The sequence below is a fragment of the Aspergillus tanneri genome, assembly GCF_003426965.1.
Source record: "Aspergillus tanneri strain NIH1004 chromosome Unknown AapTan_2_pilon_pilon_pilon, whole genome shotgun sequence".
NCBI lineage: Eukaryota > Fungi > Ascomycota > Eurotiomycetes > Eurotiales > Aspergillaceae > Aspergillus > Aspergillus tanneri.
In genome coordinates, this window is record NW_022984629.1 from 2,494,982 (window position 1) to 2,521,360 (window position 26,379).

At 47.9% G+C, this 26,379-nt stretch overlaps 9 protein-coding genes across 9 annotated transcripts; 5 read left to right on the forward strand and 4 right to left on the reverse strand.

The window, feature by feature from the left end:
- Positions 1-2,133: 2,133 nt before the first annotated feature.
- On the reverse strand, positions 2,134-3,227 carry ATNIH1004_000808 (uncharacterized protein; the record flags this gene model as incomplete). The annotated part of the gene is made up of 3 exons (XM_033565513.1): positions 2,134-2,913; positions 2,978-3,103; positions 3,162-3,227. The coding sequence occupies 3 exons, from the start codon at positions 3,225-3,227 to the stop codon at positions 2,134-2,136; spliced, it is 972 nt and encodes a 323-aa protein (XP_033431270.1).
- Positions 3,228-4,328: 1,101 nt separating this feature from the next.
- ATNIH1004_000809 (nuclear and cytoplasmic polyadenylated RNA-binding protein pub1) lies at positions 4,329-6,024 on the forward strand (the record flags this gene model as incomplete). The annotated part of the gene is made up of 5 exons (XM_033565514.1): positions 4,329-4,706; positions 4,790-4,894; positions 4,947-5,594; positions 5,656-5,794; positions 5,855-6,024. 5 exons carry the CDS (start codon positions 4,329-4,331, stop codon positions 6,022-6,024), a joined length of 1,440 nt encoding a protein of 479 aa, XP_033431271.1.
- A 1,008-nt stretch (positions 6,025-7,032) lies between these two features.
- Positions 7,033-8,249, forward strand: ATNIH1004_000810 (PIG-Y family protein; the record flags this gene model as incomplete). Its single annotated transcript, XM_033565515.1, has 2 exons — positions 7,033-7,078; positions 7,138-8,249. The coding sequence occupies 2 exons, from the start codon at positions 7,033-7,035 to the stop codon at positions 8,247-8,249; spliced, it is 1,158 nt and encodes a 385-aa protein (XP_033431272.1).
- A 248-nt stretch (positions 8,250-8,497) lies between these two features.
- Positions 8,498-9,859, reverse strand: ATNIH1004_000811 (glutamine amidotransferase subunit DUG3; the record flags this gene model as incomplete). Its single annotated transcript, XM_033565516.1, has 4 exons — positions 8,498-8,817; positions 8,877-9,609; positions 9,690-9,785; positions 9,845-9,859. The coding sequence occupies 4 exons, from the start codon at positions 9,857-9,859 to the stop codon at positions 8,498-8,500; spliced, it is 1,164 nt and encodes a 387-aa protein (XP_033431273.1).
- A 528-nt stretch (positions 9,860-10,387) lies between these two features.
- On the forward strand, positions 10,388-13,293 carry MGM1 (dynamin-related GTPase MGM1; the record flags this gene model as incomplete). Its single annotated transcript, XM_033565517.1, has 3 exons — positions 10,388-10,685; positions 10,759-12,783; positions 12,848-13,293. 3 exons carry the CDS (start codon positions 10,388-10,390, stop codon positions 13,291-13,293), a joined length of 2,769 nt encoding a protein of 922 aa, XP_033431274.1.
- Positions 13,294-14,303: 1,010 nt separating this feature from the next.
- NDE1_1 (alternative NADH-dehydrogenase) lies at positions 14,304-16,243 on the reverse strand (the record flags this gene model as incomplete). Its single annotated transcript, XM_033565518.1, has 4 exons — positions 14,304-14,377; positions 14,438-15,406; positions 15,462-15,800; positions 15,889-16,243. The coding sequence occupies 4 exons, from the start codon at positions 16,241-16,243 to the stop codon at positions 14,304-14,306; spliced, it is 1,737 nt and encodes a 578-aa protein (XP_033431275.1).
- Positions 16,244-17,573: 1,330 nt separating this feature from the next.
- Positions 17,574-17,918, reverse strand: ATNIH1004_000814 (uncharacterized protein; the record flags this gene model as incomplete). The annotated part of the gene is made up of 1 exon (XM_033565519.1): positions 17,574-17,918. One exon carries the CDS (start codon positions 17,916-17,918, stop codon positions 17,574-17,576), a length of 345 nt encoding a protein of 114 aa, XP_033431276.1.
- A 2,252-nt stretch (positions 17,919-20,170) lies between these two features.
- On the forward strand, positions 20,171-20,484 carry ATNIH1004_000815 (uncharacterized protein; the record flags this gene model as incomplete). The annotated part of the gene is made up of 2 exons (XM_033565520.1): positions 20,171-20,289; positions 20,376-20,484. The coding sequence occupies 2 exons, from the start codon at positions 20,171-20,173 to the stop codon at positions 20,482-20,484; spliced, it is 228 nt and encodes a 75-aa protein (XP_033431277.1).
- A 95-nt stretch (positions 20,485-20,579) lies between these two features.
- Positions 20,580-21,706, forward strand: ATNIH1004_000816 (uncharacterized protein; the record flags this gene model as incomplete). Its single annotated transcript, XM_033565521.1, has 3 exons — positions 20,580-20,924; positions 21,026-21,192; positions 21,595-21,706. The coding sequence occupies 3 exons, from the start codon at positions 20,580-20,582 to the stop codon at positions 21,704-21,706; spliced, it is 624 nt and encodes a 207-aa protein (XP_033431278.1).
- Positions 21,707-26,379: the final 4,673 nt, after the last annotated feature.

Below are 26,379 nucleotides of genomic sequence, written 5' to 3' on the forward strand. Positions count from 1 at the left end.
CAGGTAGGGGTTGAAGGTCTAGACAAAGACCTAAGGAGAGACCGAAAAAAATCGAATCGAACGAGATGAAAAGAAAGGAAAAGGGGGGGAATAAAGCGATGCGACAAGATCAAAGGTACGTACTCACCTAGTTACTGCGTGCTGTATAGGCGATGATCGATGAGCGTCTGGCGGACCAGTTGGAGATGCCCGTATTGCTTTTGCCTGGTTTACCGTGTTGGGCAGCTGATCGACAGACCAACGCAAGGAGTAACACACGGTGTGGCGGAGAGATAGTTGAAGTGGAAATGAAATAAATGGACGAAGTAGATCGTTGTCGAATGATGAATGGAAATACACGTAGAGTAGTAGGATTAAAGGGCCTACACTGTGGGGAGAGAAACCTCAATCATCCGGGTCGAGCAGAGAAGAACGACAACCGTTAAGCATGAGGAAAATCAATTATTAGCCGGAAAGAGATTGGATGATGACACGGAGTGAGGCGAAGTAGAAAGAAGGGGTTTTGGGTGCGGAAAAGAATAAGCCAAACAGTAGAAACTTTTTTAACTCGCCATCTTCATGATGACGCAGAAAGGTTCATCTCATCCGGCGATCCGGACTAGACTTTTTTTTTTTTTTTTTGTTGCTCGCTAAATCTAAGATTATTATTACCCTGGTACTCCGTATATTACTACTATTAAAATAAACTATTAAAATAATATTATTCACAAATCCTATCCATCCTGATGATAGTCTCTTGGGGATCGTTCGTAGCGAGGTCTTCTGAATGGAATCCACTCGGATCTACTGGTTTTCTACAGTCCACCTCGAGGACTACGAATCCATCCCCGACCATGTGATTGCAGTGCATGCACCCCCTCCTTCACCACCTGTCGCTGATGATGAAGACTGTTGGCGGTGGTATAGTTACATATGGCGAGGTCCAAGTTCAATCATTGGACATGTGACTGTCTGATCTGCCTAAGAGGTTGACCTGATGCGGATATCCCGGCAGCACTAGACACCCGGGAAGCTGATTTCCTAGCTAAAGCTGTTCTGATTCTCCTTAGTGTGCGGGGATCAGACAGTGTGTCAGGTCTCGGCCGTTCTGGTGATGGCCTAGAGTGGTGATATCATCGACCGTCTATGTAAAAGTACCTCTTCCAGTCCGGTTGTATATCTCCGATCCCAGCCGAGGTATCTTCTAAAATCGAAGGGAAACCCTTAGATTTGTATCTTGAAATTCTGAGGAGAATACAGCCACAGTTATGGCGTGTGAGGTTCCACCTTGTCTGATCCAGTGGGCATCTATCTCAACCGTGAAATGGATATGCATATCCTATCGTATCCTATCCTGTTCTAATTTCTTTTCTTTCCTTTTCTTTCTTTTTATTTTTTATTTTTTCTTTGTTTTTCTTCTCAGCCGTAGATAAATCAATGGCATTGCCTAACTAACAATAGACAATAAAAATGGAATCTCGGCAATTGTATCCCGAGATAGATCGAACAATCTCCGTACTTCAGCCGAAATCTTACAGACGTCGATGACTTCATCGTCCCTCACGCCTGTACCTGATGGTAGCCTAATTTATTCTTATTGAGCCTGAAGAAGACGCCGACTCCACAGTTCGAAAAAAATCGACGGATGCTAAGTCTCGACGGCAACTACGCTGTTGAACTTTAATAGAACCCCAGTAGCAAGGTACTTCCGCTAACCATGAATGACGTACATTACTATGTAGTTATGGGTGGATGTACATATACTGTCTACACCGATTGATCGATTTCTGTTGTATTCGGATTGTCACAACACCATTAAGTGCTTCCTTCTTTTCGTAAGTTTAAAGTTGAAATATCCTCCGCATGTGGAATTGTGCCTACCTTGCGTCATTTGGACACTCAGACACGCTGTCACCTTACATTAGCCTTGTCTTGGACCAAGGCTTGGGGGAGCGTGTCTGGGTGGTTGGTTGCCTGGAAAGTATTTGGCAGATCCGGTTCAACCGAAGTCAACATCATTTTGAGTCCCAGGGATTCTTCACTCATATCACGCCCAGGTAAGTCACGCCTAGGTATACGCCCAGGAACTCAGCTCTGTAGAAAGACGAACATGCTAACCGAGAATCAATCACTACCTTAGATGAAGAAAACAAATCAAGTGAACCAGCTATCATCAAGCTCATTAATATTCATCAACCCATCTCCTTCCAGTAAATTCGGATCACCAACCCCACCGCTGCCAAAGTTCTCGCTTTCCATGAACAGATCGTCGAAACTAGATTCTCCCGGTGCCATGATATCCTCCGTATTGCCGCCAAATAAGTCGTCTTGTGTACCATCAATACCGGAGAATCCCTCTGCCTTTTGTAACTCCAAGTCAAACGCATCGCCCCCTGTCGGCATGCTGGTGTCTTGATTCTCCATCCCGGGGAAATCTGATGCTTGATTCGCCAACGACTCGCCTCCTTTCCCTCCCTGGTCCGTAATGCCGGTGTTGGCGCCGTCCACGTTAGATCCCGATAAGAAGTTTTCGTTGCCGAGGTCATCGTTCCCGAAATCCAGGTTCAGATCGAATTCGTTCGCGCCAGCTCCGGTATCGTTTAATACAGAGTCAAAATTGATTTCTGTTGGTCCAGAGAGGACAAGTTCCGGAGCGGTAGCGGTCTCGTCTGGTTTCTCAGCTTTGACAGCAGTTTCAGCGGATCCTTGCTCGGTGATATTCGCGCCTGTCAGTGGTTGTGCAGAAGTGATATCCTCCGCTGATTTGGATTCAATCTGGCTTGCATCAACTGCTGTTCCCTCCGGCTCGGGCGCAGCCTCGGGCTCTTGCTTCATGCTCGATTCACCCCTGACAGCTTCTTGCACTGGCTGCAGTGCAGCCTTTCTAGCCTTGATGGCATCGTAGTCTCTCTCGAGAAATGCTTTGGCAATGAACTTATGATACGTCAGTACCGGTGGCTATCCAGAGCAAATTTGATCCAATCAGATGTTTACATACTATCTGCTCCGAGAGACTGTCTAGCGCGCACTGGAACTGTTCATGAGCGGCCGGGATAGAGCGTTTCAACTGCGCCCTGGATTGCATGGAGCCTTGTGACCGGAAAAACCGACCAGTCTCGATCAGCTGCGAAGAGTCAGAAATTCTTAGCTGCAAAAAAAATGCTGTTCGCTGGAGCATTTACCGTCTGGTTCACCATAGCTGTGAGAATATCTAGAGATTCGGGATTGGAATAGTCTGAATTAGCCATGGTTGTGACTGTTTTCGACCCCGAACCGAGAGTTTGGTTGGGTGCTGTGATTGATGGATATGGGTTAATACCCAGCTGTAGGAGGATTCTAAATAGATCGACAATGAGACGGTTCAAATGAGCAGCAGAGCAGTTTGGTCGGGATGTTCCTCAGTCAAAGGTAGAAAAACCAGTAGACGCAACTACCCCGATGGACCAACCAGTTGAGGGAAAAGTAGAAACGTGAACACAGGCATTCATAAAACGTCTTCGGCGCTTCCGTCTCCAATGATAGGCCCTGGAACGAAGAGGACTGTGAGGCAAGTTGAGGAAGTTGGAAATAAGCGCTCAGCTTTCGATGAACGAAGGCGGGCAGGAGAGCACTAACGCCAAGCTGGGCTAGCGCTCTCCCCACCCCAGGCGGCTCTTGACCATCCAAACTCCTCGTTCTTTTCTCCATTCAATCCATTCCATTCTCCTGTCAACTAAGTCAGATCATCGCAGCTTTTCCCTTTTCCCCTGTTTCTTCCATTCCATTTATTTCATTTTGTCTCCTCTCTTGCGCTGCTGTCCCTACTTCTCCTGGCTGGTGACTAGATCTGAGTGGTGTTTCTTCTCTCTGTTTTCTCTTCTTTCGTCTTTCTTCTACCTTTTCCTCGTCCGTTCTTCGTGTTCTTTCCACCATTTCCACACCTTTTCGATTGTTGGGGTCGTGGTTGAGACTGTTTGAGTCGCCTGAGTCCTAGCGCCTTTTAATCACCAAGCTACCTATTTTCTTCACCGTTCGTCCCTTTTCGTTTTTTCTTCATTTTCTTTTTGAACACCCTCCCTTAACTGTCGGACAGTTTATTATTCTGCTTTACTGTATGATCTAGCGCCTTTCTTTGTTTTCCCCCGTTCCTCTCTTTTTCTGTTCCGATCCCCGCGTCGCTTTCCGCCTTTCGACTTCAGCCAATTCTGTGACTGCGTAACGCCCTGCATCGTCCCGTTTTTCCCCTCAAAAAAAGAACTGACATTTCACTCTGAAGTACCCGTCAAACGCTGCCAGCATCTATTGACCTGTTCATCTCTTCGCTCCAGTGATTTGTTCTTCTGTATATTGCAGCTTGCGATCTTTCGATAATGGCCGATAACGTACCTGCTTCGACCTCCACCCTCCCACCTCCTCCGCAAACTTCTGCTGCCGCCTCAGGTCAGCAGTACGATGCGTCTCAGGGCAATGGTCAGGGCAATCCTTCCCACATGCCGCCACCGCCTCGCCCCCCCGTCGTGATTCCACAGAACACCAATCCGATCCCGACGGCGATCACTTCTCCAATGTCTGGAAACATGATGTCCCCGACCAGCGCGGGTGGATATGTTCGTCGGGCTGCCCCAGAACCAAACAAGAGAGCCCTCTACGTTGGTGGCCTTGACCAGAGGGTAACTGAGGATATTTTGAAGCAAATTTTCGAGACTACTGGCCATGTCATTAGCGTGAAGATCATCCCGGATAAAAACGTGAGTTCTGTCTTAGCCTCTGTCCTCGAACTGCTCTCTCGATGGCCAAATGATTGATTGGCTTTTCGTGCTGACCCTCACAGAAGTTTAACAGCAAAGGATACAACTACGGTTTTGTGGAGTTCGATGATCCCGGTGCCGCTGAAAGGGCCATGCAGACTCTGAACGGGCGCCGAATCCACCAGTCGGTATGCGTCTACATGTTAGTTTTCTATTGCATCGTTCTGATAGCTGCTCCAGGAGATCCGTGTCAACTGGGCCTACCAGTCTACCACTACGACCAAGGAGGATACTTCGGGCCACTTCCATATTTTCGTCGGCGATTTGAGCAATGAGGTCAACGATGAGATTTTGCAGCAGGCCTTCTCTGCTTTTGGCTCAGTTTCCGAAGCCCGGGTCATGTGGGACATGAAAACTGGCCGCTCTCGTGGCTATGGCTTTGTTGCTTTCCGTGACCGTACAGATGCCGAGAAAGCTTTAACCTCCATGGATGGCGAATGGCTTGGCTCTCGTGCGATCCGCTGCAACTGGGCGAACCAGAAAGGACAGCCTTCGATTTCTCAGCAGCAAGCAATGGCGGCCATGGGAATGACGCCTACCACCCCTTTCGGTCATCATCATTTTCCCACCCATGGTATCCAGAGCTACGACATGGTTGTTCAACAGACCCCGCAGTGGCAGACCACGTGCTACGTGGGCAACTTAACCCCTTACACTACGCAGAACGATCTTGTCCCACTCTTCCAGAATTTTGGGTATGTTCTGGAGACTCGCCTCCAGGCAGATCGTGGCTTTGCTTTCATCAAGATGGATACCCACGAAAACGCTGCCATGGCCATCTGCCAGCTCAATGGGTACAACGTCAATGGGCGTCCCCTGAAGTGCAGTGTACGTCCTGTGTCTAGACCTCTGGTGCCACTTGCATGATTTACTGAATTTGTATATGTAGTGGGGTAAAGATCGTCCTCCGACTGGCCAGTTTGACAACTTCTCCGGCCAGCAGGGTAACGCTCCTCCCGCCTTCAACAATAGCCCGGCGCCTTATTTCCCTCAGTACGGCGGCCCAGGGGGTCCCATGAATCCTCAAGGTAAACCCTTCCATCACTCCCGTTTCCTCGTTGCTCGTATCTAACTTATCTGACCTACAGGTCCAAACCCAGCTGGAAGGGGTTGGGACCAGCCCGGAATGGCCGGTCAGGGCTACGGCCAGGTTCCCGGAAACACTGGCTACGGCCGTGGACAGGCTACCCCTAATTCTGGCTGGAACCAGGGAAACAATGCGAATTTCGGCAACGGGTTCGGTGGCTACCAAGCGTAATTAGTCTGCCGATGTACGCTGCTGCTTGCCATGTTCTACCAACTTCCCTCAAATGCATCTTTGAGTGTAAGTACGGCTACCTGCAGCTGTCACAGTGATGAGGGGCCTTTTCCTTCTCTTTTCGTTTCCTTCTTTAATAACTCCAAACTTTCGTACTTTCCCGTTTCCATTTTGCTTTGCATTTATTTTTTATTTTATTTTTTTTTTTTTCTCCTGTCCCTTTCTTATGATTGCCCTGAAGTGGATTTTTCTAAGCGCATCTCCCATTCTCCAATGCCTTCTTTTTGAAATGAAATTTTGTGTGTTATCGTACACCCAATACCCCCAAGTCCACCTTGTTGTCAAACTTTCCCTGCTCTTTTCTTTCAAGTGCGCGACTTTGCTCAAGAGCTTCTTGGACTTCCGATTCAAGCGTTCTGCCGGAATAAACTAAAAGTTTTCGTTCGCTTCTTGACCCCTCGTTGGACCATTATTTCATAAAATACCTTTTGCCGAGTCTGTATCGTATCTTCTTAAAATGTGTATCTGTGGCTGTTATCTTAGGATCGGATCTGTCGCCTTGGCCCTTGGCCAAAATATTTGCCCTCTTCTGTCTGATAGCAGTCTTCCTTTCGTCATTTTCACGGAATATCTCGGCAGCCCTGCCTCTTCGCGTTGAGTATGCTTCAAGATTCTTTCTAGTATTTTCTTTTCATCTCATGATACCGAATGTTCGTGGCGTTTCGTCGCGACTTATGACCTCATGCCCTGGCGTTTCGGATAATACTATATACCTATTTTGCTTTTGGTGTCCCGAACAGTCTGTCTTGAATGAGTTGCATCAGCTAGCATAATCCATGGTAGCTTTATAGAAACCGCAAGACTATCTCGGACCAGTCTGTCGAGAAAACTCCAGTAGTCGTGATTAGCAATGTCCAAAAGAGAACAGTCCAGTAGGCGTTACCGCTTTCGGATTGGCCGGCGCTTGGCATGTTCTGGGCGCCAACCTTCGCTCCATCGAATTCCGCGATGGAAATCCGTCCGGACGGCGCAATCCTGAGAGTGGACCTTCACGGTGGGCATGCTAACTAACGACCAACTGAGCTAGTCGTTTCCAGCTTACACCAATGGAAGATGCAAGCACCAGTAAAAACGTGGCTCTGTCGCTAGACAATGACAATCCTCTCACTCGGCGCACGCGCTCCGGAAGCGCAAGCAGTGGACACAAACGCAATACATCCGGCTCCTTACTATCGAGACTCTCCTTTCTTCGGATGATCCAGACGACCCAAAATACCCCTGAGAGAGACCACTCAGGCCTCGACCCGCCCGATGGCGACGATTTAGGCACCAGCTTACGGGGCGGAAGGACGATGTCCAGTGCATTACAACAACGAAAGACACGAAGACGGAGAGGCTCACTGAGGAAGGCAGCCTTGTTGAGTACGCGACTTGACTTTCGCGACAAGAAAGCCAACAGGGCCCCGTCCGACGTCTTGCGTACAGAACCCTCCGAGCAGCTCCAACATCTTCATCACCTGCCTCCGCAACCGCTGCGACCGTTGGCTGGCCCAGTTTCGCCAGATCGCGGCATAGCACCTCATGAGGACTCGTATCGCGACACTCAGGGGGGAAATACCAAATGGGAAATGTTGAATGCACCACAGCGATCGCTTGCCACCTCTGCCTCCGGTCCGCGCCATCAGCAGAGCCAGTCAAAGGATAGCTTACTTGGTGACGAAATAACAACCGACGATGAAGAAGTCGTGTCCTTCCCCCGTGTCAAAAATACCAATGCTGCTGTTGCTGCTGCTGCTGCTGCCGGCCTCCACCTTCCAACTGGGTCTTCAAGCTCGGATTCATATTTTACATTGCAGGCAGACCCGAAATATAGAGCCATGCATCGTGCTACATCGCCCCTTGCGACGGCCGACATGACGAGTAGTCAAGAGATGGATTGGGATTATTCCGAAACAGAGTGGTGGGGATGGATTATCTTGATCGTGACCTGGCTTGTTTTTGTCGTGGGGATGGGCAGTTGCTTTGGTGTGTGGAGTTGGGCTTGGGATGTAGGGGAAACTCCTTATGCGCCTCCAGAACTGGAAAACGACAGTACCCTTCCTATCATAGGTTATTACCCTGCTCTCATTGTCTTGACGGCAGTGATGTCCTGGGTATGGGTGATCATTGCGTGGGTAGGGATGAAATATTTCAAACATGCCAACATATCAGGGGAAGCTGTATGAATCGTCATCCATCCCATTAGCTTGGACGCTTGACCTGTCACACTATGTATATACTTTTCAACGCCAGGATGTATAATTTCTAATGTCAAACTGACGCCCAACAGCCCCCTTTAAGAGGGGTATATTAAATCGTGTATATTGTATGTAAAACCAGAATTTAAAAGGAAATGGCCCATACGACTCCAATCCATAGACTCCGTGTGTCAAATCTGGACAAACAATAGTACAGCCTTTGATCAGATTCCGTGTCAATGTGATACAGCACACTGATTCCCTCCCAATTGGTGCCGTGCCATCCTTTGATTGGGATCATCTACCCTGAACCCTTCAACGGCAATAGTATGGTCCTTGGGACAGTCGTTTGTTGTTGCTTGATTGGGTCCATCCGCTGTCTGAGGTTGTACGGTTGTCCCCGGCGCAGTGCTGACAAGACCTTTGGATACGGCGTAACAGGAGGAGCGGTCCTGATTCAAGTCTTCGCTATAGAACTCATCCAAGATAGGATGTAAGAGCACTGTCTGTTTGTGAATTGTGACGATGGAGTTTGCAGGGACAGAGACCCAATTATCTAGACTGATATTAGCCCATGGCCGTGTCGGGGAAAAAACAAAATAAGGATAATCTCACGTCTCTCGAAGGTAATCGGCTCGCTGGCTACCAGAACAATATCTGCGCCTTTATCATGTCGTTCCATTTTAAAGTGGCCTCTATCTTTCCCTTCCTTCCATTTGGTACCCGACGAGAAATATAAACTAGCCGGCTCGTCAGTCTTGCTACTGATATACCGGGTGCAAATGACCGTATGGCCATCCGTGACCGCGAAATTCAGTAGACTTCGAGTTTCCACGCCAGAGACATTATGTCTTTTTGGGATATCTCGGATGAACTCGTTAATCTTGGCAATAGTTTTCACCATGACGCGTCGCAGCAGCGCCTGTCCAAACCCCTCCGGTCCCGGATCAGAACTAGGATCAACCCCTTCTTTCTCCAGGAGGTCGAGAAAGAGCGCAAATGCCCACTCACTATCCGTGCCGCCTTTCACGCCGAGATACCAGCGGTCCGCCAGCGAGTCCGCCAGCGTCCGCTTGATGTAGTGCCATCCGCCGATACCGCCGTTGTGCATCCACATCAGGGTCTGATGCTGGAATGGATGGCAGTTGTTGTCGGAGAGAGCTCCCTCGGTGGTGGCGCGCACGTGCGCAAAGATTAGATTCGAACAAGTCTTGGAGGCGAGTCGTTCGAGGTTTTCACAGTTCCAGGCTGGAAGCGTTGAAGTGAAAATACATGGTTCGGGGCCTAGTTTGGGGTCTGTGTAGAAGCCTACTCCGAACCCATCTCCATTGACTGGACGGCGGTTGTCCTGTTAAGGGGGGTCAGGTATAAGGAATAGATACATTTGGTCGACTACTCTGGACTATTGAAGAGCTCAGTCGTACTTACTAGTCTTAAGCGGGAATCATAGGATTGAGTCAAGATTGAATGGCTTGGTTCAGTCACTAATTTGCTGAGACGGATCTCATGTCTGCCTTTGTATACCTGTCGAAGAAGCGGTCAGATGCATGACATCAGGATCAATGATATGTTGATGAACTTACCAAGAATCGACACATAATGTGTGAAAGGAGCTCGGAAAAACAGGGGCTATTCCCCAGGACAGAGGAAGCCGACTGCAATGGGGTTTGGTCCAGCAGAATCTCCTAAGAAGAGTAGCTGTTCGGCAGCCGAAATCGCAAGCTGTAACGAGGCAAAGAGAGCTCTTTGCTCTCTACCAAAGCGGCACAACGACTGACCACCACTTTCTATCAGAGTCAGGATAATCAATGCAATCACAATCGCAGAACAATGCTAATTCATGAAGATATATTTTGAAAATGAAATAAACAGGACTTGTCCAATGCTCAATGTCGCCATCTGACCACACGTGACTCACTCACATATACGGGTAGCTCAGCGGCCATCCGCGCAGGTCACGGGATCTCCGCCCGCCTGAAGATTGACTGATGCCATTCATTATTCGCCCCAAGGCCCAGCATTATTCATTCTTCATCCCAAACCTGCAACTCCGTGGCTGAGAGAGCCCCGGAGATGACCGCCCCCCTCTCGTTGAGTGACTTGCGGTGCATGAGATTTCTAGAACCATGAGCGGGAGAATCCTCTCCCACCGTCTTGTTCCGCTTCTGCGGACAGGTCGTTTAGCCCGCCATGTTCATAACGCTGGAACCAGGACTGGCGGTCTTCTCCGTTCTAATGGCAGTGCTGCACTACGGGGCCGAGCCTGGCCAGTAGGTGCCAATTCGATTCACAATGTTCCCGCCGTGAGAAACATCTCTTTTGCAAGAATTCTTCCCAAGTTAGCGTTAAAGCTAGCTAGGGTACCGGCTATATTTGGAGGGGCGATGATTGCCGGTCTAGCTTATTTACAATACCAGGCTACACGTGCGTTTACATTTGACATTTGACATGTTGAATCCGAATGAAGCTAATGATTTCTATTTTCTTTCGGCTACAGAGGCGGGGAACTATGCTATGGACGTTTTAAAGCGCGCGGGGGAGACAGCGGGTGATACAGCTTCAGCTCTTTTCCAAGGACTCCAGGGTGTGGCTGAGCAGACACAGCGTGGTTGGCAAAAAACTACGGAGGATGTGGAAGTGCCAGAGTGGCTCCATAAGATTCTTCGTCGTGATGAGAAGTCGCAATCTGGTGACGGTGGCTCGTCAGGAGACGGCAAATCTCCGAAGGAGAGCAGAGTGGGTGTCGGTGCGGCCGGGGTTGCTACCGGCTCGGCATTCGCATATGATGCAGAGGAGGATGAACACCGTTCCAACAGAGAAGCTGCCGAGGATGACCAGATGATGCTTCTTACACGGAAAATGATCGAGATCCGAAACATTTTGCAGTCGGTTGGCCAATCCAATACGCTCACACTTCCATCGATCGTGGTTATTGGCTCGCAATCCTCAGGTAAAAGCTCTGTTCTCGAGGCTATCGTTGGCCACGAATTCCTTCCGAAGGGCTCGAATATGGTCACCCGTCGACCGATCGAACTTACTTTGGTCAACACCCCGAACGCACAGGCAGAGTATGGAGAATTTCCAGCCCTCGGACTCGGAAAGATCACCGACTTCTCTCAGATTCAACGCACTCTGACCGACCTCAACTTGGCCGTCCCAGAAAGGGACTGCGTCACGGACGACCCGATTCAGCTTTCGATTTACTCCCCTAACGTCCCTGACCTCTCTCTTATTGATCTTCCCGGTTACATCCAGGTAGCTGGACAAGACCAGCCGCCAGAATTGAAGCAGAAAATATCGGATCTCTGTGATAAGTATATCCAGGCTCCGAATGTAATCCTAGCCATATCTGCGGCCGATGTTGATCTTGCCAACTCGACCGCCTTAAGAGCTAGTCGCAGGGTGGACCCCCGTGGTGAAAGGACGATTGGCGTCATTACCAAGATGGATCTTGTCGACCCAGACCGAGGTGTCAATGTCCTATCAGATAAGAAATACCCTCTGCGCCTGGGATATGTAGGTGTTGTCTGCCGAATCCCCCAAACAACCACCTTATTCTCCAGAGGAAGTGGGAATATAACAAGTGCGATCCTAAAAAATGAGAATGCTTACTTTTCGGCTCATCCTTCGGAGTTTGGCTCTCAGTCTGACGTATCGGTTGGTGTTCCCACATTGCGCAACAAGCTCATGCATGTTCTTGAGCAGACAATGGCATCGAGCCTAGCTGGTACTAGGGATTCCATCAGTCAAGAACTTGAAGAAGCGACATACGAGTTCAAGGTTCAATATAACGACCGGCCTTTGAGCGCCGAGTCCTACCTTGCCGAGAGCTTGGATGGGTTCAAGCACTCTTTCAAGGCCTTCGCAGAAAACTTCGGTCGGCCTCAGGTTCGCGAAATGTTGAAGAACGAATTGGATCAGCGAGTATTGGATATTCTGGCGCAGCGGTATTGGAACAAGCCGGTTGATGACTTGTCTCTCTTGTTGCCTGAGCTGGATCCCCTCAGTGACCTTCCCAAGGCGGATTCAGAATCGCAGTATTGGCGACGTAAACTTGACGCCTCAACCTCCTCGCTTACGAAGCTTGGTATTGGGCGGCTTGCCACGACTGTGGTCGCTAATGCAATCCAAAGTCATGTTGATCGTTTACTAACCAACTCCACATTCGCAACCCACCCCTACGCTCAAAAGCAGATTGTGGAGGCCTGCAACAGCATACTGAATGACCGGTTTTTCAGTACGAGCGATCAAGTCGAGAACTGCATCAAACCGTACAAATTCGAAATCGAAGTCGAAGATCCTGAATGGGTCAAGGGCAGAGAAAATGTCAGCAAAGTACTAAAGGAGGAACTTCGAGCATGCGAGGCCGCTTTGAGACGGATCGAAGACTCCGTTGGTAAGAGAAAAATCAAGGATGTAATGGCATTCGTGGACAAAGTCCGCAAGGGAGAAGCCATATTGGAAGGCGATGTTGCCAGCACCTCTGGTGCCGGTGGTTTTAGCGCTGCTCTCCTCGCCACTGGTATGCTACTGTCCTCCCAGAGATATATCTACACCCAAGAATTGAAGGCTCATTTCTGCTCCAGGTCGTGAAAGTGTCTTCCTACGGGATCGAGCCGATCTCCTCAAAATGAGGCTCCTTGCCATCCGCTCGAAGCAGTGTGCCAACAAGAAAAACAAATACTACTGCCCGGAAGTATTCCTTGATGTCGTCGCCGATAAGCTCACCTCAACCGCTGTTCTTTTCCTCAACGTCGAACTCCTCTCGGAGTTCTACTACAACTTCCCCCGTGAACTGGACATGAGATTAGGCCGTCACCTCTCCGACGCCGAGGTCGAGCGATTCGCACGTGAAGATCCTCGTATCCGGAAACACCTCGACGTGATCAAGAAGAAGGAGCTGCTGGAGTTGGCGCTAGAGAAAATCGAAAGCATCCGACAACTCGACGGACGTAGTGGCGTGCATAGGAGATCCGACCATCCGTTGGCCAACAAGGAACAGAGAAATAGTGGGTGGAACCTATTCAGTTAGATTGTCTCTATTGTCCAATTAATCTCAAAGGGCTTGTTTGCTTCTTGTTTGCTTCTACTTCTTCCCGCGTTTTGCACATGAACATACTGTGTATACACTCTCTCATCTTCTCCGTCTTTGTTGGTCCAGTTTACCCCTCCTTTGTGTATAGATCAGGATTGGCGTTAACACAGCGGGTACTCTTTTCTCTTCTGACTAGCTTCTACTCCTCTTAATGTGAATTGTTAGATAGTGACTGATTAGATCACATAGAATAAGTCCTAGATACGTGTTTCCATAAACACGATGTATTGAATCAAAATGTCTAGGACTTGGGACAACACTTGTAGGTCATTTTCCAGGCCAAGACTTGACTATTTTCACACCCACTATCTATTAAGATAGAATATAAGAGACACTTCCAACCAGATATGTAGTAAGAAAATTATTATTCCACATTCAAAGCTAAAGAGTCATCAGAGAAAGACATGAAAGAAAAAATAATAAAATAAAATAAGAATGAGAAGAAAAGTATTCTATACACCAAGGAAAAAAGAAAAAGAAAAACTAAAGCTAAATCTAACATGTCTAAACCCGCACCGGTCTATCTAATCCATACACAAGAAACCAAGAGAGAAAACGGAAATGAGGGAGGGCGAGAGAAATGGACTAATAATGCACGCTTTTAGTATCCACTTCCGAGGGTGTCTCGAAGTATATATATCATATGATCGATATAATATCCCTTCGGAAAATCATGGACATGGCGGAAGAATGTGGATCGAATGATTATAATCACCACAGGCAAGACAGTCGGGGAAAGCCCATGTTGCAGGATATACAACAGTAAAGAAAAGAGATCGAAGGGGTGGGGTAGGTCATAGAAATGGCGTCATGGAGAAAGGGATCAAGGGGGAGGTACAGTAATTAGCAGTTCAAAGGACAAGGCTCTCGCTCCGAATTTCATAGGCATCGAATATCTTGCTGCTGGTGGTGGTACAGAGGTCCCCGATTCTATCCACATTGGGATTTTACTCCCGAGAAACGTCACGGCCAAACAGCTTGGCCTTGATCCAGTCGACAGCGACCAGGACACGGTTCCGAGCTGATAAAATGTTAGATATATAAAAAGTATTCTTCTCTATATCGTTAAAGAATCACTTACTGCTGAAGCACATGCTCAGATAAGCGCTACGCCAGAAGAGATAGGTCATAGTTCCACCACTTGCGATGTTGCCACTCAGCCAGCTGATGTCTGCAACCGCACGTTCCTTGCCAATGTAGGCCAGACTTCCCTGGTGCGAGTACTGGAAGGGACCAATCTGCTTTGTTCTCCGCAGCTGTCTCTGGCGTTCACGGATCTCATCAAAGATTGCATCGCGCTCTTCTCCCTTGGCTTGCGATTGAGCCTCAGACAGCCTCTTTAGCTCCTTCTCAATCTCCTCTGTCTTAGCCATGGTGTTGAAAAGGCGGGCAAGGAAGGCACCCTCCTGGCTGGCAACCTGGGCAGTTGGGGCATAGTTGGTGATAGCGCAATCTCCGACAGCCCAAACGTTTTCCGTTCCGTTCACGACGAGATATTCGTTGACAGCAAGACCGCGACGCGAGTTCTTCTGAGCCGGGAGCTGGCTAATAAGGTCCCGGACCACGCTGCGAACCGCATTACCAGTAGCCCAGACGAGCAGACCATATGGAATGATTTCCGTTTCCTTGGAGCCATCGGGCTTAGTGACTTCGGCCTCGATGTACTTATCGGTAACATTCTTGACCATGGTCTTGGTTCTAATGGAAATAGCCTCCTCCTTGAAGGTCGATTCGGTGTAGTCAATAAGTTGCTTGGAGAACATGGGAAGCACATTGGGCAGAGCCTCGACCAGAGTCACATGGAAGTTCTTCTGGATGTCGGGGATCCATTTCTTCAAGTCTTCCTCGAAGAAATCCTGCAGTTCACCGGCGAATTCAACACCGGTGGGACCACCGCCGACGACAACCATATGCAACAGTCGCTTCACCTCCTCTTCGGACTGGTCCTTGAACATGGCGGTTTCTACGCAGTCCATGATACGCTTACGAATCTTCTGGGCATCGCCAACTTCCTTCAAGAAGCAGGAGTTTTCCTTGACACCCTTGATTCCTGTATTTATGGTCAGTCAGACAACACGGAATGGCGCGAATAGGCTTTCACATACCGAAGGTTGCGTTCTCAGCGCCGACACCAACCACAAGCATGTCGAAGGGCACCTCAGTTTGCGACGTGTCACCCTTGATCTCAGAGTCGTCACTGATATACACAACACGCTTCTCGTAGTCGATCTTCGTGGCCTCGGCTTCGTAAAACTTCACATTGGCCTGTTTCTGGCGGAGGATATTGCGGATGGGCTCCATGATGGAACGGTGTTCAATCAGACCGGTGGTGCAGGAGGGCAGCAGTGGGGTGAAGAGGAAGTAGTTGCGGGGCGAGACCACAACGACGTTGTAATTCTCGGTATCAAGCTTTTTCAGGAGGGAAATAGAGCCCCATCCAGTACCTGACGGATGGCGACGGGCATTAGCAGGCGCGCTGCGGCTAGATTGCGACGACACTCAGTCACGCAAAGTGGGAATAGATTGACCTACCCAAGACAACCAGGGTCTTCTTCTCCGGGTCCGGTTCCTGCTGGTCGATGGGGTGGCGCAATTCGTAAATGCTGTAAGCCAAAGCACCGGTCATACCGAGGCCGGTCAACAAAGTCAAGCGCCAAGTCCATCGCAGAAACCTGAATCGCTTCTTGGGCTTCGGAGCGGGAGTGGCGTCGGCGTATGTACGGCGAGCAGTGCGCTGAAAGGATTGTTGGGAGAAACCGCTGGATCTCACGGCGAGTGCGGAGTGAAGATGGGATCGCGTCGAAAGCGACCTGCGCGACAGTGACGACAACTGCATGGTTGATGGAGATACCATCTTAGAGCGGATGGCTAGCGTACTTCCAACCATTGTCGGTCGTTTGTCGCCCAAGGAGAGGGAGGAGGGGAGACGGTGATGAAGAGAAGAGAAAGGAAAAGGGAAAGGAAAGGAAAAAAGGGATAAAAGATGAGTCAACAGAACAGGAAGAAAGTTAGTAAACCGAGGACAAGTATTATTGTTTGACGTCGGGAAAAAAAAAAAAAAAATTGGAGATGGCAAAGGAGGGCTGTTCTTGTTAGCTGTTTTGGGCGAATCGGTGTGCCTTTTTTTTCTCTCCGAATTTTCCGCGGTGGTGCCCCGCGATTGGCCCGTGGTATTGATAATTCGATTGGGAATGACAAGAATAAGAATAATATTAATATTAATTATATATATATATATATATATAATATTCAAAGACTTGGAGAATGAGGAGTGAGGGGATACGTTCAGTAGGAAAATTAAGCGCCGGTGGATTGATTTGTGAGGGGAAAGTGTCGGTTCAAGGTTAATTTATTTTTATTTATTTCCTTTTTACCTCCAGAGTCCAGGCGGCGGAGTAGAATCAGGAGAGTGGATCCTCGTGAGGAGAAGAGAAGAGCTCATCACTCTTATCTCTCAGTCTCAGGTTAGAGGCATCGTGCCATCGTCCTTTACATACCTCCTCCCCTTTATACTCCGATCTTCGTGTCGTCATCTTCCCAGCCCAATGTATCTTTGCCCCTTCATCCCTTCCCGTTTCGGTAAACCCGGTCTCGCCCGCTGACTCACTCCCTGCCCTACGGTCCCTCCCGAGATCTTTCCGAATTTGCCCGCATCTAGACCTGCTCCATCGCAAGTTGTCTGTCCCTGTTGTTGCAATGGAATTATGGAAGACACGATGAGAATCCGGGGAACTAAGCTCCACTCTTGTGCTTGTCCCTTGCCATTTCGCTATACCTCGGCTCACTAGATGCCCTCGGTGGGTAAGGATAAGTGTATGTCTCTCCAAGCTGTGATTTCCTTTTCTTTCACTCATCGAGTATTCCATTGTAGTGGTAAGATAAGGAACATTGAATGGTTCTCAACAGTGGGATTGAGAAGCAATTTCTGCGCTAAGATCAGGTGAATAAATATTGTAGTTGTTTTTGGCTAATTCAAGGTATGTTTGGCCAGTTCTATATAACTATTGCGGTTTAGAACGGTTACTATATTAGTTGTATCTTGGAACTTCCAGAGCATGTTCTACTATAAGACGATCATGAGTACTCAAGTAGTATATGACATTAAAATCTTTAAATAATAAAGGGCGCCTGAGAGACTTTCTATAATAGAGCAATTGTACACAGTGGTCTATCATCAAGCGCCCCTTCCGCGGTAAGAGAGATATATTCATCGCATACTATCGCTCGAGCTGGAAGGCAAGTCGTGTGGATCCTCTTGTGATACAGATAGGGCACAGGTTGGCCTCCGGACGTTCTGAGTCAACCTGTTTGAGAATTGAATTTATATCAAGGTTGTGATCATGATCTTCGGCCATCACTACATCGTTGGTACTACCCACAAGTAATGTTGACCGTTGGTCAACGGGAGTACGAGTGTATCCACTTGGATCATATTCACCTTCCTCCAGGTCCGAGTTATCATTGGTGTCAGAGTCATACGTCTCTTCAAGATCACTATCTTCCTCGGGATCGTCCACTTCGTTTTTAGGCCAATGAATATCCCTGGACTCGTCCGGGTACATTCAGCAAACCTATCGTCTGTTTGATCGAACCAGTGTTGTCGTCATTCCTTGGTCTTAGCGAGATCGAGCACCAAAGAGTCAAGCAAGATGGCATGGCCCAACCATCAGGCGAAGACCATTGTTACCCTGTGCTGCTTATATTTCTGGGTGAGATTCAACGACTTTTGTCGGCACCTCTGTAGAGGAGACAAGTAAGAGTCAGGAGGAGGACTTGAGTTGGCCATAGGTGCAGGTATAGACACCATGAAGCAGTCTTCTGATGTTGATGGGTCGATATCACCCCTCAGTTCTCTCAGAAAAGGCAACTTTAAGGGTGTAAATTCTTAATTGTGTACATACGTATGTCTTAGGAGCAATACATGTACTCCTCAAATATCTAATAAGACCAAAAATAGTTGTTGTGGTAAACGTCACGTGGTGAATAGTCCCTAGCATATATGGAACAAATTATAACCATAAGCAACAATGGTGAAATGTCAACACTAAATGGGACGTCATAGATTTCGATATACCAACTCTGTCGGATTAAGTTTAGTATAACACTCACTAGGTCGATACTCATCAATCTTAAAAGAAAGTAAGATACAGTTCTTATGTTGCCGCAGACTTCGCAAACCGGCTGCGATCCGAGGGGAAGTAAACCCCGTGATAAGAGAGTCAGGGTGTTGGAGTAATAAACCTGCAAGTATATCGGGATATCGGCCATGATTGATGTTATCGGTTTGGGTTTGCTAGAACTTATACAGAGCATTCAACTGGAGGGTCCGTAGAGATCTTGCCGGTGGGATCAGACACTCATGTCGGGAATTCCCTTGCAATCAGTACCAATTCTAGAGCGTTCACTGATTGATAGTAGATGGCTTTGTACACCTAGAAATATCGGACCGATTTCAGTCTCTTCCATCCTACTTAGCCTCGAGGACTGGATTAGACCATCATTCGGAGACCCATCTCTCGTGTTGTATAGAGAATAGTAGTTGCCTATGTATCACTGGCCTGGCTCGGAGTACATCCTCCACTTGTACCTAACCTATTTCGGCTAGTCCATTACGCCAAACGAGGCTCTAGAGAGTGTCCCGTGGGAGCGGCGCCTGAGGCTTTCACCCAGCAGATCACGCCCCCATCGCCAAGTCGTGGCGGAAACAAATAAGTCAACCGTCTCTCATCCTCAGCTATATAAATCAAGCCAAATGGAACACTGACTCCAATGCGGACCCCGAAACACCGAGACCCCGCAAAAAACTGCGAAGAGTGAAACTAAAAAAGGAAGTCCGAAAGAATCTTGACCAAACATTCTAATTTTTATACTGGGGGGCCAAGGCTGGTTTTTTTAGGGGAATGGCACATCGAAAGGACAAGTGGAGGTATAAGAAACCCCTGGTCAGCGGGGAAGGTCTGAGTTCTCATAGTCCCTAATACACTTGGTCATGGTATATCCTAAACAATGATCCCACTTCGGACAATGCCGAATTCCCGATCGGGGACAGCCGATCAAGGAAACAGCATCCCAACAACACCGGGGACACTTCAACCCACCGACGATAATTCAAGCGAAACAACCAATGCCTACGAATAAGGTACCGATGAGGAAGTTCGCGCGCTAGCACGGAAGCTGACGGCTCAATCCGTGAATTTCGATGGTCAGAGTCGACTTCAAACAGGTCATGGGGCATATTAAATTCCCAGAGCAAGGAATTTAACTACAGAGCATGGGTCCAAGCTTACTACAACATATTGAGGCACCCAGTCCATGGCTCGCCGCCGAGGACTGCCGGACTGGCATTGGAGAATGTCCATGCGCATGGCTCCGCCGCTGACATTGAATTCCAGAAAACATTAGGCAATATCTTCTTACCGCTGTTTCTCTGATCAGGGCCCTGTTTGGCTCCTCGCAAAAAGCCAAAAGTCAACATCCTCCATTGTTTGGATGGCATCCTGCACAGCGGCGAAATGCTGATGGCTCTGGGCTCTCCTGGATCAGGGTGTTCAACCTTTCTACGAGGGATTTCTGGCGAGATGCACGGATTCCGCGTGATGAAGACTCATACATCAATTATGAGGGCGTCCGGCATCCCCGCTATGCACTTTATTATCCCAGTGCAGATGCAGTGGCAGCAATAATCGCCAACCTGCCATATAAACTTTTGAATGGCCTATTTATAAATATCACCATATATTCCATAAGCAGCCTGCGCTGAGACGCTGGTCCATTTTTCTTCTTTCTCTTGTTTACCTTTGTTATTAACTTCGCGATGTCAATGTTTTTCCGTCTGGCCGGCTCCTTAACGAAAACCATTGAGCAGGCCCTTGCACTGGCAGCAATTCCCGTGCTGACAGTTGTTACTTATACTGGCTTTGCAATACCCAAACGGTATATGCTTGGATGGTTTGATTGGGTTCTTCATTAATCCCTATTGCATATGGATTTGGAAGTATTATGCTGAATGAGTTCCACAGTCGTGAATATTCGTGCGCAGATTTTGTTCCCTGGGTCCTGGATATGACAGCGTTGCGCCTGACCAGCACGTATGTGCAGCAAAGGGTCCCACTCCTTGACCCAGGGTAGTTGCCGGCGCGGCCTATCTTCAGGATTCCTATGATTACCGGAACGGACACAGGTGGTGAAATCTGGGGATCATTACTGCTATCACCATTGGACTCATGCTTGGATATCTGACCGCTATCGAATACATCTCTTCTGAATTATCGAAGGGTGAGGTTCTCATTTTCCGTAGAGCCAACACGGGAAGAGGTTTCTTTAAGAAGGGTGGCCATGATCTGGAGAACTTGAACATTTCAACACCCACGCGGGAGAAGCAAGGGCGTCAAGTACGGAAGCAGGGCGACAGAAGGAGAACCGCACTGATGTCTTCCACTGGCAAGAAGTATGCTACGATATCACAATCAAAGGCGAGGCTAGGCGACTATTGGATCACGTTGGCAGCTGTGTCAAACCTGGGACGCTCACAGTACTACACCAGTCTAAATAGGGCGTATCCGGCACCGGTAAGACCACTCTCCTGGACGTCCTTGCGAGTAGAGTCTCCATGGGCGTTGTGACAGGAGAAATATTGGTCAACTGCGCACAGCGTGGTGACTCCTTTCAGAGAAAGACTGGTTATGTTCAACAAGATCTGCACCTCGCAACTTCTACTATTCGTGAGGCGTTGAGGCTCAGCGCCCTTCAGCCAAGATATATCCCGAAGCAGGTAAAGCTTAACTGCGTTAATACCGTGATCGATGGCTTGACATGCATGCATATGCTGATGCGGTGGTTAGTGTTCCTGACGAAAGATTAAATGTGGAGCAACGCAAAAGACTCACAATCGGCATTAAACCGGCTACGAGACCTCAACTTCTTTTCCTTGACGAAACTACTTCCGGCCTGGATAGCCGGACATCGTGGTCCATCAGCTCTTTGGTGAAGAAATCACACAATGGCCAGGCCATTCTGTGTTCTATACACCAACCTCTGTTACTTTGTTTCAACGTTTCGATCGGCTGCACTTGCAAAGGAGGAAGGGGGGTTAAAACTGTCTATTTTGGTGACATTGGCGACGGTGCACAAACCCTGTTGGATTATTTGCTCACAACGGTGCGACACCATGTCCCGAAGGGCAAATACCGCTGAATACATGTTGAATCTCATTACTGGAGCTCACAATTCTGGCTCCAGTTTGGACTGGCCGGAAATGTGGAATAGCAGTCCCGAGTCTAAGGGTGTACCGGATCATCTCCAAGAGCTGAAGCAAGGCACATCTGCACCCAGTGGAAAACTCGGCAAGTAACGAGGAATTTGTGGTACCTTTCACCGAGCAACTCTGGCAGGTCACGAAGCGTGTGCTCCAGCAGTACTGGCGAAACCCTGCGTATATATACTAAAAGCTCTGCTAACTGCTGGAGTGGTAACCTTCCTCTGCTGAAAATTGCCCTTTGACTTTGCTGGTTATTTCTTCTAGGCTACGTTCGTCGGATTTCCTTCAAAACCAAATCCATCCAACAAGGCCTTCAGAATTAGATGTTTGGTGTCTTTATCGTCCTGGCGGTCTCTTTGGAGATGATCACACAAATTATTTTTGTGTTGTTTTGTGCAGCGTACATTGTACGAAGCACGCGAACGACCCTCTAAAACATACAGCTGGAAGGAATTCATGCTGGCAAAATATATTTGTCAAGCTGGCTTAGAACTTGGTAAGTTGCTGATTTGACATGATAGGATCTGAATTACTTTCTGACGAGGCATCCTCAGATAATGGGCATTCTCTGCTTCTTGTGCTGGTATTACCCAATTGGACTCTGGCACAACGCAGAGACAAGCAGCCAGGTGCACTCTCGAGGAACTGTGACATGCTTATGTATTTGGTTGTGCATGCTCTGGTCAAGCGGTCTCGCACATTTACTTATCGCAGGTTTGAAGACCGCGGATGCTGCTTTTGACCTTGCGACAATCATATTCGAACTCCTCTTGCTCTTTTGCGGGTACGTGTTACATGATTCTCCACCCTGATCATCCGATCCGATTCTAACATCATCCCTTGAGTCGTTGCCACTCCAAAACCCTTCCTGATTTCTGGATCTTCATGTACCAAGTCAATTCCTTGATGTACCTCATCAGCGACATCCTATCAACCTCACTGGCCAATGCGCCGACGAAATGCGCGTCAAATGAGTACCTGTTATTCAATGCCCTAGACAGCCTTAGGTGTGCAGAATATCTGAAGCCGTACATGTCCATGGCAGGCGGATACTTGCTCGACGGGGGAGCCCAGAAGTGCCAGTACTGCCAATTTGCAAACACGAAGTGGTTTCTACATCATTCTAGCGCGGACTTTACGTTGAGGTGGAGGAATTTTGGAATTCTCTGGGCCTTTGCTGCGTTAAGTATATTGGAGCGTTGGTGCTCTACTGGGTGGCGAAAGTGCCGAAGAATCGGAAGAGTATTTAATATGTAATAACAGTTTTGTATTAATAGAGATAGAGACGGATATTTAGATATGGATTTTGTTCTGGATGATTTTTACAGATCAAGAAATCTGACTGTATAATAACGATTGATTCGCTTTTGACCCTGTCTTCCTAAATACGTACAACTCACTAGAGTTACAATTTGTATATTAGACTCTATACAACTGTGGCCACATAACTTGTATCTTTCCTCACTTCGTCATTCATACTACGATGGAACTAAGAATAATACTGTTGTTGCCTATTTATTATACTAGAAGAGTATCCTTACACCTGAAATAGAACAGTCATTATTGGTATGTAGGGTTACATAGAAACACAGCCATAAATAATCACTATTAAGTCTATTAGTTTATTATGCACATGTAATCCATTAAATCCATTTATCGTTCGTACTGAGTACTCTCTACTATATCAAGTCCAGGATATCAAGACCATCTTCGCAAGGATCAATCGCAATGGTTTCTTCGGCCATGCAAATATGAAAATATATTCTATAAATACCCGATTAACTACTTACCTAGTCCAGAAATTCGATTTGGATGTACTCCGTCTCTTATTGCATGAAGTATAGTTGCCGCATCAATCTCATTCAATCATGCACGCAGCGGGTTTTCCTTTTCTTCGTACGGATACAATCAATAAAAGCCAGTCTGAATCCCAAAGTCCTACCTACCTACCTACTCCATAAATTCCGTTACGACCCTACTTGCGCTGCTGCTTACGGTTGGTGTCGGTTGGCCGGTCATGTTTATGCGGTGCGGTTGGAAATCGTCCTGCTGTTACATCTTCTAGTCTAGAATTGGATGTATCACGATGGAGTCGAAGAAATCCGCATGCTGCATGGAGTAGGTACTTTTCCCCTCTCCCTTCTCAAAAGTACATGTGCCTTACCATCCGGTCGACGACCGATTTCCTTTTCGGTCAGACATACCCCAACCCTGGGCTAACTAAAAAGTAGATCCTGTGTAAGGTGACACTCTGTATTTACTCTATATGCCCGTTCTTCTAAATCATCCATCTAGATGGCGTACTCCGTACATATATCGCCACACGAATGCAGCCGACCGTCAGTATGACTCGCTAGGCGGTTAGCAGCCAAAGCAATTTCGTTGCTACCGCAGTCCATGTCTTGTCATTCAATGCGGTATATCAGTCAATGGAATAATCAAGTGGATCTTATTGCTGTGGTTTGTGGTTCAGGTCGCTTTCAAGGCCCAGCCACGCTGGACGCCCTTTGTGGGACGAGATTTCGTGGGGGACTGCGGATGAGATGGTCACAGTAATGTACTTTTGGACCGTGGAGGCTGGCCATCATCCTACCGTGCATATATTGCAGAAGTCTTGTTTATGAATGCAGAAATGTTAGCGCTGCTTTCCTGTATCGAACCACAAAGGGGAGGAATCTAAGTATAGATGACGATTATTCTGTGACTAAAGATGGGGCAGTCGTTCTAGATTGTCTTTTCTGGATATGTTATAAATAAGTACAGCTGATAGTTGCGTTTGAAGCCTGTATAACGGTAGACAATCAATATCTAGTATGCCAGCGTAATGTATTTTGAATTCCTGTAGTCTAACAATGCAAATCAATGGTAAAAAGTCAGATCAATATATCGAGATCCTGGCTCATGCATATGCTTATTCCCTGGTTATTTTTCTTTTTATTTATTGCTCTCGTTTCTTTTCTTTATTCTCGTTGTGTGACTGTCTGATCCACTCTAGATATGACCTATATCATAAGCTGACAGATTGTCGGCGAGGCTGAGTATGTCCGTGGGCGTTCTTTGGGTCTCGTGTCGTACATCAAAGGCAAATATGTGGCTTGCAGGCGACATGCTTTATACCCAAATCGGATGTGAGGAACCCGGTTAATTGAACGAAGCATATTTAATGACGATTGATCATTGAACAGGGCAATCATAAGGTGTAACCTTTTAAGAAGAGTAACAGGGAAAAGAGATCAGCCGTTAAGAATGAGTGAGCGTTAATCGCCCTAACGCTATATTGTTCAGAAAGCAGGTAGGCGCTACACAGGCGTCGTTTCACACCATAGATGGAAGAATGCAAGTCAGTATCCATGAGGATGGTAGATAGAGATGGAAGGCAAGTTGGATGAATTGGGCACTTCGAGTTCGCGCTAATCTCGAACAGGCTATTTTGAAATATATACTCCATACCTCAGGCTCTTTGCTCGTGTCGTCGGAGGCGGGGCTGACAAAAAGATGGCCATCGCGACCATAAGGCCAAATGCAGTAGTAGGTAAATATAGAAGTATTAGCATCGGCCCTCCTGACGGGGAAATGGTAATTTTGAATGAATCTGCAGAGTAGAGTTCCGGTGATGGTGTTGACCTGCTGTCTTGAACCCAAATGGCTCGAGACCACATGCTTGCCGGGGTTCTACGCGTCGCTCGATCACACTGGTGTGTATCGATGCAATCTACAAGCACCCATGCGTGTGACTTAAAAAGTGATCTCGTTTTGGTTACCGCCAGAACTGCGGCGAGCGACAAGGTAGTTGGTAGCTGGCAGGGTGCATACGAGAACTTTGCTCTGACCTGGTTCGATTTGTGTACAATTAATACTATTCAGCCAGGATAACCAATATCCTCAAGTTCTTTTGATATACAGACTGGGATAGGGTAAGTGGCTTCGCTTGGATCCTGGCGTCCTTCTGAGGAGTTAGTAGGAGGATCCGATTGCGTCCTCGAGAGATAATAATAATGGTTGACTATGGTAGCATTCCGGCGATGTTGAGATAAGTCAACATGGGCTAAACTTCTTGAGCATTGAGAGAATTAATTATTTGCTCCGCGTGAAGCCACTTACTCGCGTCCCGGTTGATTACTATTTATTACACTGTCGTGGCCGGTCATCCGTTTGCATCATTTCAGACGTTTCGATTCTATCATGGACCCCCCCTCCTAAAAAGCCGCCGTTCCATCGTCATCACAGATATCCACAATTTCACCCCCTCCATGGAGACGACCCGTCCGGTGAGAAAGGTTGACAAGGCAAAAATGTCTCGGTGATCCTTGCCGGGGGGCAAGGGACGAAAATCGTCGCTCCCAGAAGATGCATGTCCAGCTTGTTGGCTTCTGCCCCCATGTCGTCCACAATTTGAGACCGAATCTAGATTGTTGCCCGTCCGAAATGGCGGTGATAGTCAATGAATGAGAGGAGGATGAGAGGAGAGAATGGAGATTAAATTGTGACTAACGACACCAGCTCGGACCTTACGTGTTGGCGATCCACACAGCCGCTTGGAGCCTTGGGCAAGACTAAGTGACGACAACGCTTGTACCCGGTCCACGGCGGCTGTACATTCGGTTGTTGGACGATGGACTGACAACGGAGTACATACGAGGTACATACGAGATACACCACTATACTGTACATGCATCGACTCCTGTGAATATGTATGGTATTAAGGCGAGTGCTTGGCGATAAAGCATGGGATGCTGTTGGTTGGACTATCCACCAAGACTTGAGCG